Source organism: Sinocyclocheilus anshuiensis, unplaced genomic scaffold (genome assembly GCF_001515605.1).
Source record: "Sinocyclocheilus anshuiensis isolate Anshui unplaced genomic scaffold, SAMN03320099.WGS_v1.1 scaffold1240, whole genome shotgun sequence".
Taxonomy (NCBI): Eukaryota; Metazoa; Chordata; class Actinopteri; order Cypriniformes; family Cyprinidae; genus Sinocyclocheilus; species Sinocyclocheilus anshuiensis.
Window position 1 is genome coordinate 1,161,148 of NW_015542555.1, and position 20,162 is coordinate 1,181,309.

Below are 20,162 nucleotides of genomic sequence, written 5' to 3' on the forward strand. Positions count from 1 at the left end.
GGGGTCATTTCAATCTTATCAGTGTCATTGCATTGGAAGTTCAGCACAGGCTACTACTGCTTTCCTCCCCACAGGTTTCCATTGTTTCCTTACTTTTCAAGTTTTGCTTGACGTCCAGCTACACTGTAAAAAAAAATGGAAAATGTATACTGGTAATTTTCTGCCAGGACATTATCCATTAATTTTACGTACAAGTCTAAAACACAATGCAATGCAGTGCAAAATACAGGTAAAACACCTGTAAAAAAATAAAAATGGAAAGTTCCTTCATATAAATAGGTACAGTACATTGTGTCCTGTTTTTACGGATTTTTAGAGTGCATATCATAAAGCAAACACCCCAAAGAAGGTCTTTCCGTTCTCGTTTTCAACGCGGGGCAGGAGTTCTGTGGTGGTTTCGGTGCGCAGTTTGTCTCCAGCTCGCAGGTTGAAGGCCGCACCGAGGTAAATGGTGTTGTACCACAGATCTTCAGTGTCAGACGCCTGTACGCAGGCGGAGCGGATCGCGCTGAAAAGCGGCTTGTAGCTGCCGTAGGACTCAGAGTAGCGCCACACTGCGTGGCTCATATGCACGACGTCGTGGTCCTCAGGTATGTCATTCTTGCAGCTGATGTGGAAAGACACCTGGCTGTAGACGAAGTAAATGCCGTCGTTAGGAATGATGATCTCTCTGTCCACTAATTCCAAGCCACCTGAAACAAAAGCCTGGTCCTGGTTCTGTTTCCAGTCTAGGTTGTCCTTAGACACGTCAGGGTCATATGCACCTAGAGGAGAATACAACAAAAACATGGCCTAAGTCGGTGCTTCTCAATAGGTTTTTGCTACAGGATGCAGATTTGACTTTGGACATCAAGTGACAACCTTAATAAACTGTGCCATAATGGCTTATTTTATGGTCTAGGTGAATGCAATTCATAAATATGCAAGTAGATAATACATTTTTTACATTTGACGTTGCTTAATTTAACATTAATTCATATATTATGAACAAACATGAATTTATAATGAATAGTAACACTAATCTAGATTAATAAATGCTGTAAAAATTACAATGACACATTACATTGATACTTAATACATTAATGTTAACAAAATAATCACAAATGTTCTTAAAATTCATTTTAATGTCTATAAATTTCAATATTTCATTGTTTTGGCAGGTGCCATACAAAACATCAAAACTATGTTTATCCTCACTGTAAGTGAAAGTGTATCTACTGTAATCAGGGTCATATTTTCTCTTAATTTGAATAGTTTGTATAATTTTCAAGGATGAGAGCATGTCATGCAACCAACCTTATTGGTGTCTGTAACTGATTCATTTCTAATTGACAGATGAATTTGTGTCAAATTATAGTAGTCATATTTGTTTATGCTACATTTTTGGATACATAACCAAATGATTCAAGTTTATACAAGTTCATACAATCACCCCTAAAAGTATTTGGACTCTTGCAGTATATTTAAGATGTATAACGCAGTGCAAAGCTGCTTAAACTTTGAATGCATTCTGAGGTGAGGTGATTGTTTACAGCTCATTTACCACTGAATCAAGCTTACCTGTTAAATGGATGGCAACCTTGGAAGTGACATTTTCTTTTGAAAGATGGTCTCTTAATGTGAGCCTTAGCTCTGATGGGGAAAAACACAAAATAACTCGTATAAGATGATTTAGTTTAACAGAAAATCACATTATCTGATGTGAATGGGGAAAGGTGGATATGAAACTGAGAGTCTGAACTCACCATTTCCACCTTCCTGATTGTTCTGAGACTAGAATGAACAAGAAAGGTAACATTGAGTACACAATAATGCACAAATATGTGCCTGAAATGGCATATTAAGAATGACATGCATGATGTGTATGGGTCAGGATAGTCACCTTGTTGAGCGTGAAGCAGACAGCAGCGGCGGCACACAGGGCCACAGCCAGCAGGACCCCACACACCCGCCAGACGCCTGACTTTGAGGAGCCGGCCTTCCTCCTCGACACCATCACCTGTGGTAAGGGCAGCGCTCCTTCTTCAAGAAACTGACTCTCAAGATCCATCATCATTGTGTCTTGTTAGTCCTCCGAAAGCTCAAGTTCAACTATGTCCAAATATAAGAAACTGCAGTGTGTCAGTACACTTTTAAATGGTCTTGTAAAGTCTCCTCAGCGCGGTTTATCACTTCAGTGTTTTGCTTGGTTGGTCTGTCAGCGTTGTGCTCAGAAAAGCTGGTTCTTCATTCTTTTTAAAGCATAGACTGCAAGACCAGGGGAAACTCCAGTGATGTCAGACTATGGAGAAAAAATGAGCAGTATAGAGACTGAGAGGAGAAACCATGACATACACCCACACAGATTCACACCCACTTACACTCACAGAAGGGAATTACAACCACAAAAAAATAAGCCAATTGTTGTATGGACCATTGTTTACAGATTTGTGGCGTCGTATCACTCTAAAAATAAAGGTTCTTTATTGGCATCTATGATTCTATGAAGAACCTTTGACTTTCATAGAACGTTTTCACTGCACAAAGGTTTCTTTATGGTGGAAAAAGGTTCTTTAGATTTTCAAAATGTTCTTTACAATAAGAAAAAAATGCTTCTGTTCACTGAAGGGTTCTTTGAGGTTCTTCTATGGCATCACTACACAAACACCCTTTTGGGACCCAAATTTACATTTATTTAATTTATTTTGGATATCAGTGATGTATGCATTTTTATAATTTAATTATACATTTTTATATAGGTCTAATTTTGTTAATGGAGAATTTGTGGTTACAGTAATTCAGATTTTAGATTTGCATTTTCATTTGAAATTGAGAGGTTAAAATGAGACCTGTGGGTGAAGAACACCTCTAGAATTAGCACAAAAAGGCCAGTATGTTGTTACTTGTGTTTTTATTATTTAACTGAATAATTATTAGAATTCATGAAGGTATTGCATAATATTGCATAATATTTCCAAGAATGATATTTCAAACGTCATTATTCATATAGGTCAAATGAGTAAAATCATTCAATCTTAATTTATGGTGTATCATATTTCAACGATCCCTTCAATTACGAATATAAGCCTATACGTAATTCATAGAATTATGTAATTCAGAATATTTATTTATTTATTTAATTTTATTTTGTCATTTAGCAGATGCTTTTATCCAAAGCGACTTACAAATGAGGACAATAAAAGCAGTCAAAACTAACAAAAGAGCAACAATATTAGATAGATAGATAGATAGATAGATAGATAGATAGATATTATTTAAACGTGTTATATGTTCACACGTTATAGACAACAAAGTTCTACTTCAAATGTATTTGTATTTTCTTGGACTGAAATATGGAGGGCAAAATATATTTTTAAATGCTGTTTTAAATGTTTTTAAAAATATATTTAGAAAAATATACAGAAAATAGTAGAAATATATTTATGTAAATATATTTTGAAGCATATTTTAGCTTTTTTTTGTATATTTTAAAATATATTTATGGTATGGGAAGACTTGTTATTGGATAAATTAATGAGACTGTCAGACTGATTACTGAGAGGATGAGAGATATTTATAAAGGCTCCAAATTTCTGTATGATTATTATAAATGTACATATTTTGTACCAAAATGGCAACTTTGTTGAAAAAAAAAATCAAGCAGAGGATTTTGTCATATCAGCTACACATGTGATTATGTAATGTCAAACTCTTACAGAAAAACTCCACATTTCTTCGACAATAAAATGGCATGAAACAAAGGAAAGAACTTCAACAACACTTCATGAACACCATGAAATATCAAACACAGCAAATACTTGAAATAGTCCAGTGTTGGAAATGTAATAGGTTACAGATTACAAGTTACCCTATTCAAATACGTAGTGTAACTATTTCGATTACTTTATTAAAGTAATGTAACTGATTACATTTCATTCCTCTTTGATTACTTTTCAAAATTTCTAATGTTTTCAACTATTAATCATTTTCAAACAGGCAGGGTTAACAGTATTCCACACTGATTACTGTCAGACTTTCAAAATCCTTCATCACTTGAGTTAAGATTATAAAAATGTCATTTTAAAGCACAGCCACCACAAAATCAGACTTTAACACCTCGTTTTACTTTGAGATCATTCTGAGGTTAAAAACAGATTTAAAATCATAACAAGATATAGTTCAATATCAATGATACTGTTTTTGAAATCAAATCTTTGCATTGTTGTGACAGGAAACACTGGCATCTAACAATGCCTTGGGTGGAAAAAACAGTTAATCTTAAAAAATAAAGCATAAATAGGGAATAAAACAGTAATTGAATAAGCATGTGTCCTAAACTCCTGAAACATTAATGTATCATATTGTAGAGCAGTCGATTCAATTTTAAAAAGAAATCAATCAAATCTGTGTGTGTGTGTGAAAATATTCAGATGTAACCCCCTTTGTAATAGTTTGTAATCATTTTCATAAGTAACTGTAATTTAATTACACATTTTTTCAGTAAATGCAACTGATTACAATTACATTTATTTTGTATTTAAATTGCGCAACTCTGTTACATGTAACTAGTTACTTCCCAACACTTAAAAATAGTCTGACTGTTGACTTCTTTAAAATTTCATGTTTGACTTCTTTATAAATGATTCAGTCAATAACAAATTGTTTTTGCTAAGATTTAATTACTCTTACATCATCTTGACGTATAGGCTACAGTAGTTGTATGGCTGCTGTCAGAGCTTGTAGACATATATGTTCATGGAAGTGCAAGAAACCATTCCTGCACTGTTTTGCATTTACAATCAGTTTTAATCCTTGTCATCATTACCATATTGCTCAAACATTAAAAAACCCTTTCGATTTAATTTCCAGTGCATTGCCAGTGCATGGGCCAAATGATGCAGGTTTTCAGCGTCCCGCGTAGAGATGTGAAAGATACGTAGGCTTCTACTGAATCTGGAGAACTCAAAAGTAGGGCATTTAAAAATAGTGTACTGAATCTCTGTGGTCACATTTCAGTGCAAATACTGAACTGAAAAACACAGAGCTCTCTTGCAGCCCTTCATTTGATCTTTATTATAGAACTATAGATATGTGTAAAACTTCACCTTTTTGTTGAGATACTGTGTCTCAGGCAAAAGCGTATTTACCACAACATACTTTTGATTCAGTCATTGTAAATACTGACAGATAAAACATTCCTCTGAAATTACTAAACTATTTATTCATCCTCCTCCCCAATAATGCCATTACTTCTTTAAAATATTGTCAGCCTCTCCAAAGGAAGTGAAACAGAAACAGAAATGAAAAAAATGCAGCTCAAAAAGTTTGGTCATGGGATGCCGTTTTCAGAGGTACACAACAAGCTTGTGCTCTTCCCTGGAATAATGGCATTACAGCAGCGTTCATGAAATTGGCCACGTTTGGTGCATATGACAACGCAATGTGACCCCAGCTTCCTCCATGTGCTGCATCATGGGATGAACTGACTCCCACATATTTGTTGGCAGAGTCTGACAGTGATTGAGGTGTTGAGAGATGAGGGGAATTCAGACGTCTGAGTAATCTAACACTCGTCTGACTAATCTCATCATCTTTTACAATAACAAAACTTCCTCTTTATTTAAACAGAGACTGCATGCTAATCTGATAGGTATTGGTGGAAAAATCATTCGCTCGTTGGACTGACACAATGTATGTGTCACTGTAATATATTGGAATTAAATATTACAATTGATATTAATAAACCATTATTATGCCAAGTGCCGTTTTTTTTTTTTGTAAAGAAACATTGCACAAGCACACTGGTTTTACAATTATAAAACAACAGTTGTACTGTTAATAATAAAGTCATTTGGTCTGATATTATCTAATGCTCTGACATTCAGTCGTTTTTAAGTGTCCAAGTGCTTTTATAGTAATTGGTTGGGAAGATTTTTTATAGTTTTGAAAGTGTTTACCAAAACTGCATTTATTTGACCAAAAATACAGTAAAAACAGTAAGATTGTAAAATATTATTGATACTTAAAATGACTGTTTTCTGTTTGATTATATGATCAAATGTAATTTATGTCTATGATGTAAAGCTGAATTTTCAGCGTCATTACTCCAGTCTTCAGTGTCACATGATCCTTCAGAAATCATGCTGATATGCTGATTTGCTGCTCAAGAAACAATTAGTATTATCAATGTTAAAACAGTTCTGCTGATTAATATTTTTGTAGAAACCAATATACCTTTTTTTCTTATATATATTTTCTTTTTTCTAGGATTATTTGATATGTACAAAGTTCAAAAATATACATCTTATGTAACATTATAAATGTCTTTACTGTCACTTGTGATCACATTAATGCATCCTTGCTGAATAAAAGTATTAATTTCTTTCAAAAACAACCTTATTGACCCAGACTTTTGAACAGTATATATTCTATGCATATGAATCTATGGTTTGATCAAGACATTACATATACAAATTCAGTGGATGCGGTGGTGTTCAGTTATTCGGTTCAGGGGAACATCCTTTGTGGGCGTCTGGTCTCACAGGTGAAACTCGCTTTCCTCTTTCTCCTACACTCACCTTTCTTTGGGGGCTTTACCTTGCCCTGACTCATCTTGGGGTTGGGATCGTGGGTGGGGGACTAATCACACTCCCTAAATACTTCAAGGTCTGGGAATTTTTAATGATTGTTTAATTTGAATAGCTGTGGAAAACACTCACTCTCTCTTTCTCACACACACACACACACACACACACACACACTCTCTCGCACACACCCAACACACACACACACACACACACATACAAAGGTGACCTTGCAAGAACCCTCCAGCACACACGCACCTGCTTCACTTCTGCTGAATAGAAATGTGCTGCCGGTGTCGTAATCCTGTGTAGACCGCAGTTTCCTATAGCTCTGCAAGAACTTTCAAAGTATTGCCTGGGCTACTTTATAGTCATCTTACATTTCTTTAAAATAGCATTACCATGCAATACGCTGCAAAATACTGTCTATAAATATGTATATTTACTTATGGAACCCACTGTTTTTATTTTAGTTTTTTTCCCCCCACATATAACATTTAAACATTTGTGGTTATTAAAAGTGTTCACTTAGGTTCAGTTGGGATTTTTTTTACATTTATTTATTTAAACAAATAACTGTAAGCACTGCATTAAAACAGAGGACAATAGTACAAATAAAACAAAATACTCAAATAAACTGTAAAATGAGCTCATGATAGTTCTTACTGAGATTATATGTATATGAAAGCCCATTTCTGTCACATAAGAAAAAAAATGTTTTAGTCAATCATAATTATGAGATAAGTAAAAATTATGACATACTTGAAAATCTGAAATAAAAAAATCATTCTGACATGACAAGTTAAATTTTTGTCATAATTGTAACGTCATAATTATGATTTAGTATGTCAGTTTTAACTTATTTCATAATAATGACTTTAAAGTGTCTAAATATACAACTTTTTGTTCCTTGATTATGACCCAGTATGACATAATTTCGACTTTTTATGTCACAAATCTGTCTATTTCACTATTTTTACTTTTTTATCTAATAATTTTTCCACAATTATGATGTTTTATACAATAATGTTTACTTTTATATCATAACTAGAATGTCATCATTTTGACTTTTTATTTCATAATTATGACTTAGTATGTCATAATTTTAACTTTTATGTCATACAGTAATTATGACTTAGTATTTCATAATTATGAGTTGCAAAAGCCTGATTTTTCTCATGATACGGAAATGGGTCATAGTCTATGAGAATTATTCATAAAAGACTTCTTGAGTCTTGAGAATGAAATATTCACCGCAAAATATAAAGGTTACCAATAAGCTCAAAAGCATTGTTAACCCATTTAAGCCCACCAGCAACTATAGTTGCCGCAGTTCATAGTTGTCATTTTCCTTTTGTAAGTATTTTTCTAGATGTTATCCATGTTTTATTTCTCAATGACATGCAAGCAAACAACCAAATAAAGGACTTCAAGAAAAAAAAAAAGGTCTTCACTTCCTTCCTGTCACATGAGGCTGTCAAGTTCCTACCCCTACTTCCAGGAAGCATGGCGAAGGCAACGGGGGGGGTTCCCGTTTTCAAGTGACAGCAGCAGTTTACAGACTTCAGTCAGTCACACAAATGGAAGAATGGAAAGATAAAGAGCTAACGCATGGGATTAATTGCTGTAGATTATCTTTTTTCTCCCTTTTATGACATTATGTCTTGTAAGGGGCACAATATTGAGGCCCCTTTATCCAGTTTGGATGCGTTTCATTCTAATTGGTCAAGGACCCTAATTCATTTTATGACTAGTAGCTTATGATTCCATTATAATGTTAATATGCAGACAAGTAATGAGTTTACATTTACATTATTATATGTAATCACCTACTACAGTCAGCCATTCAATACTATGGGCCTAAAAAATGTGTAATTTTCTTTCAGGTAAACCTTTTTTATTATACAGATGTAATATTTTCTTCGTTCTATTTATTTTTATTCATTTATTTTCATTTAACTAACACACCTCTAAGAATGAAAATACCTGCATGTTCAATAATGAGTAAATAAATAAACAAGCAATCATGGGTGTAGCCTACACATGATAATTATTTAAATGTTTATGTAAATTTATAAACCTGCTTGTACCTTCACTGCAGTACTCCTTGTAGGCTACTACTTATACTAAAACTGCTTACGTAAGGGAAAGTTCACCCAAAAATGGAAATTGTGTCATTGTCATCTTCAAGTTGCCAACCTATGAGATTCTTTCTTCTGTTGAGCACAAAAGAAGATATTTTGCAGAATGATGGTATTCATATTCAAGAGATTATAAGCTAGATGCAACTTTTTTGGGGTTTGCATCGAATGTTCTTCGAATTTTATGCATGATAAATTTGTTTATGAATAAAGATTGATCTGTTGAAAGCAGTTATTTTGAGTTAGATGCTAAAAGCTCTCCTCCTATTCAAATTGGACATTGAAGTGGTGCATACAACATATTTGCCCACCAGCAACTATAGTTGCCGTACATTCAAATACGATTTTCAAGGGAAAAAAAAACTTGGAACATGTTCACATAGGACACTATTAACATGACTATATGCATGAAACCATTCAGACAAATGGCACAAATGGGTTAATGCTTGAAAAGGTAATAAATAGCTATATCTTTCATAGACAGACCTAATAGTAGGCCTACATAAAATGAGACAAATAAATAAAATAAAATGTAGACAAAGAACTGTTTAGGATCTTTAAAAATGATAATAATTCTAAAGAAACTTCTTATTGTTATCAACGAATTTAAAAAAGATTTAGCAATCAGAGAAATCTCAGAAAGTAACGTTTAGGATCTTTAGGTGTTTGTAGTGTGTGTGTGTGTGTGTGTGTGTGTGTTTTGTTGTTTAGGATCTTTAGGTGTTTGTAATGTGTGTGTGTGTGTTTTGTTGTTTAGGATTTTTAGGTGCAAATGAGGTCATAGACATAATAAATATTTATTATGTCTATGAATGCGGTAACCTGCACCGTGACGTCTCAACCGGAAGCCGCACCTTCCAATCGCCACGCCCACATATACGTCACGGCAGACTGACCAAACCCGGAAGTGAAGATGGCGTCCGCCTACGAGAGGTTCAACCTGTAAGTTCAAACTTTTATTCGAGCGCAGCAACAGATGGAAACACGTACGGCGCCCAGTTTCGCTTTAATGAAGCTCAGCTCTTTTAATGGCAGCGTCTGTGGGCGCTGTCAGAAGTCTTGTTGCCAGTACAGGGCAGTTTATGTTGTGGTGGAAGCTGCACTGGCTTAAGCCGTTCAGACACTGTTCAGATTGGCTGTGTTTCAAAACCCAGTGAGCTGCACATCTAGACAGCATTTAAACGCGAGAGCAGGATCTTCATACTGCATTACGACAACAAAACGCACCATGTGCTGTCTATGCAGCTCACTGGGTTTAGGTTATGATGCATTGATTTGAGTCTGGACAGCATCTGTTCTCATATTTAATAAGTAGTGGACTAGGGTGTTTATTTGGACTATGCATTAGGATGCTGAGGTCAGCTGAAGCACACCGAGTCAGTGCTGCAGTTTTGTAGGGGCATCAGTGTAAAGATGATGTTAAACAGTGCCAATATTATATTTAGTCAAATATTTTTCCAGCTATGTATGTATAAAAAGAATGCTATAGTATATGGCATACTGTACAACGATGCACAATTAATATCTGATTATTTGACAAATTGTGAAACCTGATGGAATGTCTCCAGCCCACACCTTACATCAACATGATACTGAGTTATCAGACGCTCCGGTACTAATATGAGTTACAGTGGTGTGCTTTCTGAGTCACTGACTTGAACATTTACAGTAGTTCTGAGAACCTAGATTGTTTTGCATTTGTTTTGCACTGACATTAATTATCGTGACAACTGAATGGAAGGAAAAGAAAGTTTGACACACTAGTGATGCACCAAAACTATTTTTTAGCCTAAAATGGAAACTGAAGTTCACTTATTAATCAATTAGTTGTTCAAATTTATTTAATAATCAACCCTCAAATAAAAACGGAATTGTATATAAAAAATTAGATTGCATGTACGTTTTTGTGCTGACTTTTAATGATATATTCATTTATTGTTGTAGTTAAACATTTAAACAGTACTGTAATTAAAAACACATAGATTTACTTAGACTTACTAACAGGTTAAGTAAAAATAGAATGAATACATAAAAACTGATGAGTTTCTGGACATTGAATGGCTTTCTCAAGTTAAATGTGATTTCAACCAGATGTTTATTTGGTTGCTGATATTTTGGTGCATCACTTTTTCTTTTTTTTTTAATCGGTATGTCAGAAACTAACATCATTTGGCCTCTCAGAGTCTTTTCACTTTAAAATACCTACAATAATAAATACTATGATGCATATTTGTTTTCATGTTTCACAATTTTAATAATGTATCTTTTTAATTACTTTTAGAATTAGTTATTTTTTACATTACAGTAATAATACATGATGCTTATCATAATTAAGTCACAATGCAAAAAATATTTTTCATATTTAATAAGAACTCTTTTTTTTTTTTTTGGCCTAATTCTTTTTTTATATTAGTCTTTTTGAGATTCACTATTTTGCTTACTAAATACCAAATTATAAATGATTGTTTGTATCTTGCTTTCATTATGTAATTAGCCTGTTTTGTAATTTTTTTTTAGAGAATACAGTAAGCCCTTCAGTTTTATGAATGGCCTCTTGCACAATAAACAGTGGTATTACAGCTGAGAAAGGCTTGTCTATAATGACATAGTTTATAATAAGCCAGAAACCCTTGCACCACAGTGTGTTTGCTGAGACGGTGCACATAATTCATAATGCCTGTGATTTGTCATATACAGACACTAGACACAGATCTAAGGGATGCGAATTAGCCACCACTGTAGCAACAAAACAAAACAAAATTGCAGGGTAAAGTTGAACATCTGTGTTGTTTTTACTTGCGTGACCTGATCAAAAGGCTCCGAGATTAGGAGTTGCATCTACGTGTCATGAAACCAAACTGTGTGAGCCAACAAGTCAATTTTAAAATTTTGAGATAGATTCCATAGACCTATTATGCAATCATGGTTAATGGGGCAGAGGTTAACCATGCAAACGCTGCATCCTTCCCTAGTTGCAAACTCATCAAGTGGTGCACAGAAAGTGGCTGCTCAGCATTTTGGTAAGGAAGGAAGACTCCAGCCATTAAAGTGGGACAAGCATGTACGATGTTGTTACTGAAACAGACTCTCAAACTCCTCACATTGTGGAAACTTGCATTATAAGACAATGTCTATCTGTAATTTTCTCTAAACTTTACTTAAAAATATGCACGACCGAAATTGAAAAGTAGTTGTGATTTATGACGTTGCTGAAAATCTGCTCTCTCCAGATGGTCTGAGATGAAAATGAATTTCAAGCTATTATGTTTCTGACGCTGTTTTGTCTTATTGATATCATCATCGCCACTCAAAAGCTGATTGTATTGCATATGCAATTTCTGTATTCAGTGCTGTTTATCACATTCACAATAATCTCAAAAGCATTTGCTTGCATAATGCAGCTAACTGTCAAATGCTAACCAGCCAAACCCTCACCTCTTGTTTTATACTGGAAAAACCAGTGTGTGTTTAGCAGCACAGTAAGAAAAGTGTCAGAATAGACTTACTGGTCTGTTTAATCAGAAAGAGTTAGGTTTATTTGTTGAAAATAAAACATTCTTTTTTGCTTTTTTTCGTAGGCATGCAACACCTGAGAAGTTCTACATTGAGGCGTGTGATGATGGAGCTAATGACGTGCTGGTTATTGATAGGGTGTCCGCCGAGATGACCCTCGCAGGTACGGTCTGACTACTTGTAAGAATGAAAACCAGTTCAAATATGTTGTATTGCATTTCATCTTGAATGCAAATAGCCCATTTTATGATTACAGGTTAGTAAGATGTTATTTTTGAAGAACGTAATACTTTCACTCAGCAAGGACACATTAAATTGATCAAAAGTGACAGTAAAGACATTTAAACAAAAATGCTTTCGTTACAAAAGCTTTCTTTATCAAATAAGTGCTGTTCTTTTGAACTATCAAAGAGTCCTGAAAAAAAAATGTATCACAGTTTTCACAAGCATATGAAGCAGTGCAACCATTTTCAATATCGATAATAATAAGAAATGTGTCTTGAGCAGCAAATCAGCATATCAGAATGATTTCTGAAGGATCATGTGACACTGAAGAGTGGTGTAATGAAGCCATGCATCACAGAAATAAATTACATTTTAACATATATTCAAATAGAAAACAGTCATTTTTAATTGTAAATATATTTCACGGTATTAATATTTTTACTGTATTTTTGATCAAATAAATGCAGTCTTTGTGAGCTTAAGAGACTTCTTTCAAAAACATCCCCAAAGTTTTGAACAGTAGTGTATAAAAATTATATCTGTTTAATTCTAATGTTTATTAATTGTCTATTGCAAAACTACAATGTTTAAAAGGTTAGTTCCCCCAGAAATTTAAATTCTGTCATTAATTACTCACCCTCATATCGTTGCAAACCTGTAAGACCTTCTTTCATCTTCGGAACACAATTTAAGATATTTTTGATGAAATCCGAGAGCCCTCTAACCCTCCATAGACAGCAACACAACCGAAATGTTCCCAGGCCCAGAAACATAGTAAGGAAATTTACGTTTGTAATTAATGACAGAATTTTCATTTTTGGGTGAACTATGTTTTATGATGTCCCAAATGACAGTAACATGGTCACTAAAAGGGAATAGAATAATAAAACAGCTAATTTAAAATATAGTTTGTCTTCCTGTGGTAGTACAGTGAAAGATTTCTAGTTTGGGCAGCTGTGATCTGACATTTATGAACAGCTACAACTTATGAGGGAATCAGACCTTTCAAAGTATACAGGCATCGATGAAAAGTTACGGCAGCTATTTGGACTTTGTTGTAGTTCTCTGTTTTAATGGTGACCTCCTCGCTAAGTGACATTTCATCAGTATTGTCAGCGTGACATTTTATGTTTGAGGTAGTTGCTGTGGTCTTTTGTTAAAGGTGTATTCCAGGAATAGCACAGCACAGGTCTGTTACTTCCTCTTATTGAAGCAGAGAAGTATATTAAATGCACCATCTGCAACATTTTTTTCCTGTGATTTGAATGGTGCATTAATGTTTTTTCCTCTTGAAGGTATTAAGGACATCCCCCCATCAGGTGTAACCAGGCCCATTTGTGGAATCATGGGAACTACTCGCTTGGTGGCTGGTAGGTTCTATGTTATTACGATGTTCCGATTTTTCCATAGAATTCGGAACGTTGATTGTATGACATATACTTTTGATTACATTGACGCATGTTTTTTTTTTGCTTCTGCAGGGATGTACCTCATAGTCATCACCCGGAAAAGGAAAGTGGGCGACCTGTTTGGCCACACTGTGTGGAAAGCGGTGGAGTTTGATGTGATTTCTTATAAGAAGACCATTTTGCACCTCACAGACATTCAGGTCATTAAAGTCCCTAACCTCAACCTTCAGTTTAATGCTGATGTTTGTGACACCTTGAGTAGAAAGTGGGCTATAAATGTCATTCGTTGTTTGATCAGTTGCCCAGTGCGTCTCTAAATCATAACCGAAAGGTTTCCTGCTCTGAACTTTTTGCCTTTCATAATTTTTCCATTTACAGTTTACTCAGAAGTGCTGTAAGAACAACGCAGCAGATTCGCCCTCGGCTTGTGAAATTGGGTGTACTCATACAGTAAATTTTTCATTTGAGCCCATGCTCCGAGCGCAGCGATATCTCATTACAGTGTTGTATACTTGCTGCATTATTTAGCGAGGATAAGACTTCGGCTGAAATGGCCTTGGATGCAGCCTGTGAGTAGACCAGTATTGGACATGGGAAGTGTTTCGAGTTGAAACAAGTACGTGGGAGACTTGACTGCAAACAACTAGATCATTAAAGCACTCCAAACATCTCTACTCTTGTCAGAAGGTTCAGTGTAAGCGCATGAGGTCTGCAGTGAATGCATCTAGCTACACTAGCTTGGTTAGTTTCGTTCCAGAATGTGTCAGAAAACAAATTAATCACAAAATGCAAGTGTGTTTTGCATTCTCAGCAATTTTTGCATACTTGTATAAACTATGTTTCTGGCCTGGATGAAAGTGCCACACCTTTTTTGAGAAGGTGATGATTCCTTGCATGAGTTGTCAACATAATTTTTGTGTTGAATATTGTGACATTTTCATAATGAATTGCATGTAATTATAAGCTCTGAGTTGAGCTGAAGGGAATAACTGCAGTGAGAGACGAGTTTGCGTACAAAGGCAAATGGTTCTGCTGACCAGGTTCTTCTGGGAGGAGGAATCAATTCAGGTCGTTCCTGTTCCACTCCATTCCCAGAGCCAGAGCTTAGTGGATGGTGATCCTGTTACTGCAGAAAGGATATGCTGAGATTGAAAGGCCTGGCATTGGTTGAGAGCTTAGTTTTGACACCTGCACGTGGAGCAAAGCTTGTTTTCAGTAAGAATGAATGAGTTGTACTAAAGTAAGAGTGTTGTGTGATGCATTGGAGCAGATTAACTCATGAACATGCTTGTTTTGAATACATGATATGCACTTCAACTTTAAACAACCTTTTTTGAACATGTCAAACCGCTTCCTTTTGTCAAAATCATGGCTTAGCAGATAGTTACGCTACAGACACATTAAGTGTTCATGAGAGAGATACAAATTCAGATTTCAGAATATTGAAATCCAAATTTGTCAATTATAAATTGAAATAAAATTTTAAGTGTTTGTTTTTTTTATTAAAAAAAGCCAAAATAGTATTATCATTAAATAATATTAATATATTATTAATGTAAACAAATAGTTTATTATTAGTAGCATAATTTTTAGTAGTATTAATAATTATTAATAAACAATTGTAATTAAAAATAATTTTAATATTAAAAGAATGAATGTTATCAAATGAATGTATTGTTGTTATTAGTAGCATAATTAGTAGTATGAATAATGATTAATAAAAAATAATCATTAAATAATATAAATATTACAATATATTAATATATTAAAATAATTAATGTTATCAAATTAATATATTATTGTTGTTACACAGTATAATGATGATGATGATGATAATACTTTATTGTTGCATATTTTCTTTATCTTCATCTGCTATATATATATATATATATATATATATGTAGTTATAAAATATATTGAAAATATGAAAAGTCTAATTTCAAGTCAATTATAAAATATAAAATTACTTTATAAATTATTTTTTTCTAATGAAATGTATACCTTTATTTCAATAATTTGGACACTGCCAGAGGGACTTTTTTAAGTAGTTAATAAAAAAATTTAAAAAAAGCCACATTTTCATAAAAATCTATGTATTGTGAAATATATCAATATCGACTGCCAGGTTTTAATATCAAAGTAATATTGCTCAACCCTACCTCATCCCATTTCTCCATCTTCTCTCTATTGTCCTGTCATCACTTTACTTTTATGCCATAAAAATGGAAAAGGCCCCAAATAAATTAATAATGAAATCAATAATCCTAGTCTTCTTTCTTTTCACATCATTTTTTGCCAGTAATCTTATTCGCTCACTGTTTCCTTCTCACAGATGCAGGACAACAAGACGTTTCTGTCTATGCTTAGCAATGTCCTAAACACAGACGGCTTCTACTTCTGCACGGACTATGACCTGACCCACACCCAGCAGCGCCTGTCCAACACCAGCCCAGACTTCCAGGAGATGAGCCTGCTGGAGAGGGTGAGCAGAGCAAAGACTGAGGGATGATGATGATGGCAGAAGAGACAGACAGAGCTGTTTGAAGTTTCAGTGGCAGAGAGAGAAGCAGAGCACAGCAGGGTGCAGGTTTTCATCAGTATCATGTACAGAAGGCCGGTCAGCTCATTGTCTCAAACTGCATCCCTCATTTACAATAAAGGGCCGTCACAGGAGATGTGCTGCCTGTGTCTTTGTAAGCTAGATTTGCAAAGCTCTTGTTTTACAAGCACACTTGCTGACATGCGGGCACACACTGTGATTTCCTTCATATTTTGTTTTTGTGTTTTCAGGGAGAGAGTTTGTGCTCTGCATTTGTGTCTGGCTTTTGACACAGTCTGTAGTTTCGCAGTTGTCTATCCCTTTTCATAAAGTTCAACTTCAGAGTGTTCAAACTTCCTGAGTACATTTGGTTACTCTGTTTGCGAATTAGACCCTTCAAAACAACCATAACTTCTCAGATGATTCCTGTCTTCTATCATTTCTCCACACAGGCAGACCAGAGATTCATGTGGAATGGAAATCTTTTAAGAGAAATAACCGCACAGCCTGAGGTATAAAAATAAACCTAATTTAGAAACCATTAAACAAATGAGAAAATTGCACATACTAAGTCACTGATTTCCCTTTTCAGCTCCATAAATTTGCATTTCCTGTCATCCACGGATGTATCCTTTGAGAGATGTCATGTTGTTCATAGTTAAGTTGCTCACTTTATTTAGCCTTGACTGCCCAGAGGAAGCAAATTATGAACTGTGAACTGTTTCTGTTAAAGATGGCATTATGTAACTGGTCATGATTAGTTGATAATGTTGTCCATAATCTAAAAACACATCTGCGCTGTAAATTGCTTGGGATGAAATTGAAGAAATAAGTAGTAGTTGGAAAATGTGTGTGATATTGAGGCTTAACCCACTGCTTCAGTTATTGTGATGAAGCCGTGCTGCATTAATGGGAAGGTGTTTGAGTGGATCCTCATCTCTAGACGGAGCTGTTTCAGAGCGGGGGTCCGGTATTATGTCAGAGGTGAGATGTGTTCAAGCATATATACATATTCACACAGTGGTCTTTGCTGCAGATATTACAGTTTTCTCCTGCGCCTCAGGCATTGACTCCGAAGGACATGCTGCTAACTTCGTTGAGACAGAACAGATAGTCCAGTACAGTAATGCCCAGGCGTCCTTTGTGCAGGTTGGTGGAAACTACTGTTGGCCTCTATTACAAGAAGATTTGTTTTGACCTCCCAGAATTCACCTCAGAGATTTAATTTGTGCTCTTTCACTCACCTCTTAAATAGACTCGAGGCTCCATGCCCTTTTTCTGGTCTCAAAGACCCAACCTGAAGTACAAGCCCAAGCCACAGATAAGCACTGACACCAATCATGTAAGACCACTTATGCTGCTACAGCAACTTTTCTTAGTTTTTTTTTTTTTTACATTTCAACTATCAGAAGATGAAAAATATCTATCTGTCTATCTATCTATCTATCTATCTATCGTCATTTTATATATTTTTTTACATTTTACCTTGTTTGTATAATTGTATAGTTGTATTTTATATTTAATCTGTATATCTGTATTTATGTTCTACTGTTAGTGTTATCTGTATGCACCAAGGGTCTGAGAGTAACGCAATTTCAATTCTCTGTGTGTATGTGCTGTACATGTGGAAGAATTGACAATAAAGCAGACTTGACTTGACTTGACTTCTATCTGTCATTCTGTCTATCTATCTATCTATCTATCTATCTATCATTCTATCGTTCTATCTATCTATCCTTGCAGATGGATGGATTCAGGAGGCATTTTGAGTCACAGGTTCTCATTTATGGCAAACAAGTCATTCTAAATTTAGTGAGTACAATCTTTTAATCCACCTGCAGAAAATTGCAGTTGATTGTGATTGGTCAAATAGTTGATAATTGCTTTATCTGAAGGTGAATCAGAAAGGATCTGAATTGCCTCTTGAACAGGCCTTCGCCAAAATGGTCAATGGCATGGAGAACGGACTCATCAAGTACTTCAAGCAGTTTCTTTTCATTCCTACAGATGCATTTTTAGTGGTGTTTGCTAAGGCAATTACTATTGCTCATTCTAGGAATATACTTTGAACAGACACTTATAGGGATAGTTCACCCAAAAATTCTGTCATTAATTACTCTCCCTCGTGTTGTTCCAAACCCGTAAGACCTTTGTTCATCTTCTGAACACAAATAAAGGTATTTTTGATGAAATCCGAGAGCTTTTTGACCCTCCATAGACAGCAAAACAACTACCACGGTCAAGGCCCAGAAAGGTAGTAAGGACATCGTTAAAATAGTCCATGTGACATCAGTGCTTCAACCTTATTTTAATAAAGCTATGAGAATACTTGCATGCATGTCGAAGACTGAAATGAAGAGAAGAAATTTTTGAATAAAGTCGTTATTTTCATTTTCATGGACTATTTTAACAATGTCCTTACTACCTTTCTGGGTCTTGAACGTGGTAGTTGTGTTGCTGTCTATGGAGGGTCAAAAAGCTCTCGGATTTCATCAAAAATACCTTTATTTGTGTTCTGAAGATAAACGAAGGTCTTACAGGTTTGGAACGACATGAAGGTGAGTAATTAATGACAGAATTGTCATTTTTGGGTGAACTATCCCTTTAAGACTAAGAATTAACGTGCGTCACATAGCACCATTTGTGCTTCAGACATAATTAATGCCTCAAACCATGCAGCTTATTAAGGAAAATTGAGGTACTTTTCTAAGTATTCAGTGTGATCAGACTTTAAATGTGTTGGCTTACTTTCACCAAAGCATTTAATTGATCAAAAAGTAAAAACATTAATATTGTTAAATATTACAATTTAAAATAACTGTTTTCTATTTTAATTTTTATGTTTTAAAATGTAATTTATTCCTGTGATGTCAAAGCTGAATTTTCAGCATCATTACTCCAGTCTTCAGTGTCACATGATCCTTCAGAAATCAAGAAATGTTTTATTATTGCTCAAGAAACATTTATTATTATTATCAATGTTGAAAATACTTGTTTCTATCCTCTACTCGTATAGTGCTGTGTAGTGACTCTTGCATCTCTTTTGAGGTACATCGCCTTTGACTTTCACAAAGAATGCAGTAAGATGAGATGGCATCGCCTCCAGATTCTCGTTGATGCTGTTTCTGACATGCAAGACGAGTTTGGGTTTGTATTCATTTCTGTACCTTTCTATAGGAAAGACTGTGGTCTCCGATGCTGTCAGTGATTCACTTTGATCTTGTTCCTGAACGCTGATTCTGCAGGTATTTCATGGTGAGCTCAGACTGGAAGGTGACGTCCGAGCAGTCTGGAACCTTCCGCAGTAACTGTATGGACTGTCTGGACCGTACCAACGTCATTCAGAGCCTGCTGGCCAGACGCTCCCTACAGAGCCAGCTACAGGTGACGCCACATCACAAATAGCATGTCTGACGCATCCTAACTAGGTGTGATGCAATTAAGGACACTTACGCACTAGAGAGAGCTGACTGGCTGTAATTCTGTGGCTTTTCTGTCAGTTAGGGCCACTTACTTGAAACTTGATGCATCATGTTTGCTTAGGAAGTGTAAAACACTTTTATGTGGTCATGATCGCTTGGAGACATTTAGAAATCAGCTATATGGATTAATAATGCGGTTAAAGGGGTGGTTGATTGTGATTTCGCTTTTTTAACGTTAGTGTGTAATGTTGCTGTTTGAGCATAAACAATGCTCAAAGTTCAATGCAAACGGAGATATCGTCTTTTAAAATTATGGCAGTTTAATGCCTACAAAAACGGCTCCTAAGGAC

The 20,162-nt window shown here is 35.1% G+C and overlaps 2 protein-coding genes across 2 annotated transcripts in view; one reads left to right on the top strand and one right to left on the bottom strand.

The window, feature by feature from the left end:
- Positions 1–241: 241 nt before the first annotated feature.
- On the bottom strand, positions 242–2,400 carry LOC107694347 (tumor necrosis factor-like). Its single transcript, XM_016494034.1, has 4 exons — positions 1,883–2,400; positions 1,746–1,773; positions 1,561–1,632; positions 242–764 (listed from the first exon to the last, which is right to left on the bottom strand). Exons 1-4 carry the CDS (start codon positions 2,054–2,056, stop codon positions 325–327), a joined length of 714 nt encoding a protein of 237 aa, XP_016349520.1. The 5' UTR covers positions 2,057–2,400; the 3' UTR covers positions 242–324.
- A 7,176-nt stretch (positions 2,401–9,576) lies between these two features.
- The window catches only part of LOC107694349 (phosphatidylinositide phosphatase SAC1-B-like), a 15,234-nt gene continuing 4,648 nt past the window's right edge, over positions 9,577–20,162 (top strand). The window contains exons 1-14 of the mRNA XM_016494035.1: positions 9,577–9,646; positions 12,283–12,380; positions 13,738–13,812; positions 13,924–14,051; positions 16,184–16,333; positions 16,843–16,902; positions 16,983–17,016; positions 17,273–17,374; positions 17,454–17,539; positions 17,646–17,732; positions 18,134–18,202; positions 18,286–18,365; positions 19,439–19,537; positions 19,636–19,774. Coding sequence (XP_016349521.1) covers positions 9,618–9,646; positions 12,283–12,380; positions 13,738–13,812; positions 13,924–14,051; positions 16,184–16,333; positions 16,843–16,902; positions 16,983–17,016; positions 17,273–17,374; positions 17,454–17,539; positions 17,646–17,732; positions 18,134–18,202; positions 18,286–18,365; positions 19,439–19,537; positions 19,636–19,774 — 1,236 coding nt within the window. The 5' untranslated portion in view covers positions 9,577–9,617. The remainder of the gene's footprint in view (positions 9,647–12,282; positions 12,381–13,737; positions 13,813–13,923; positions 14,052–16,183; positions 16,334–16,842; positions 16,903–16,982; positions 17,017–17,272; positions 17,375–17,453; positions 17,540–17,645; positions 17,733–18,133; positions 18,203–18,285; positions 18,366–19,438; positions 19,538–19,635; positions 19,775–20,162) is intronic.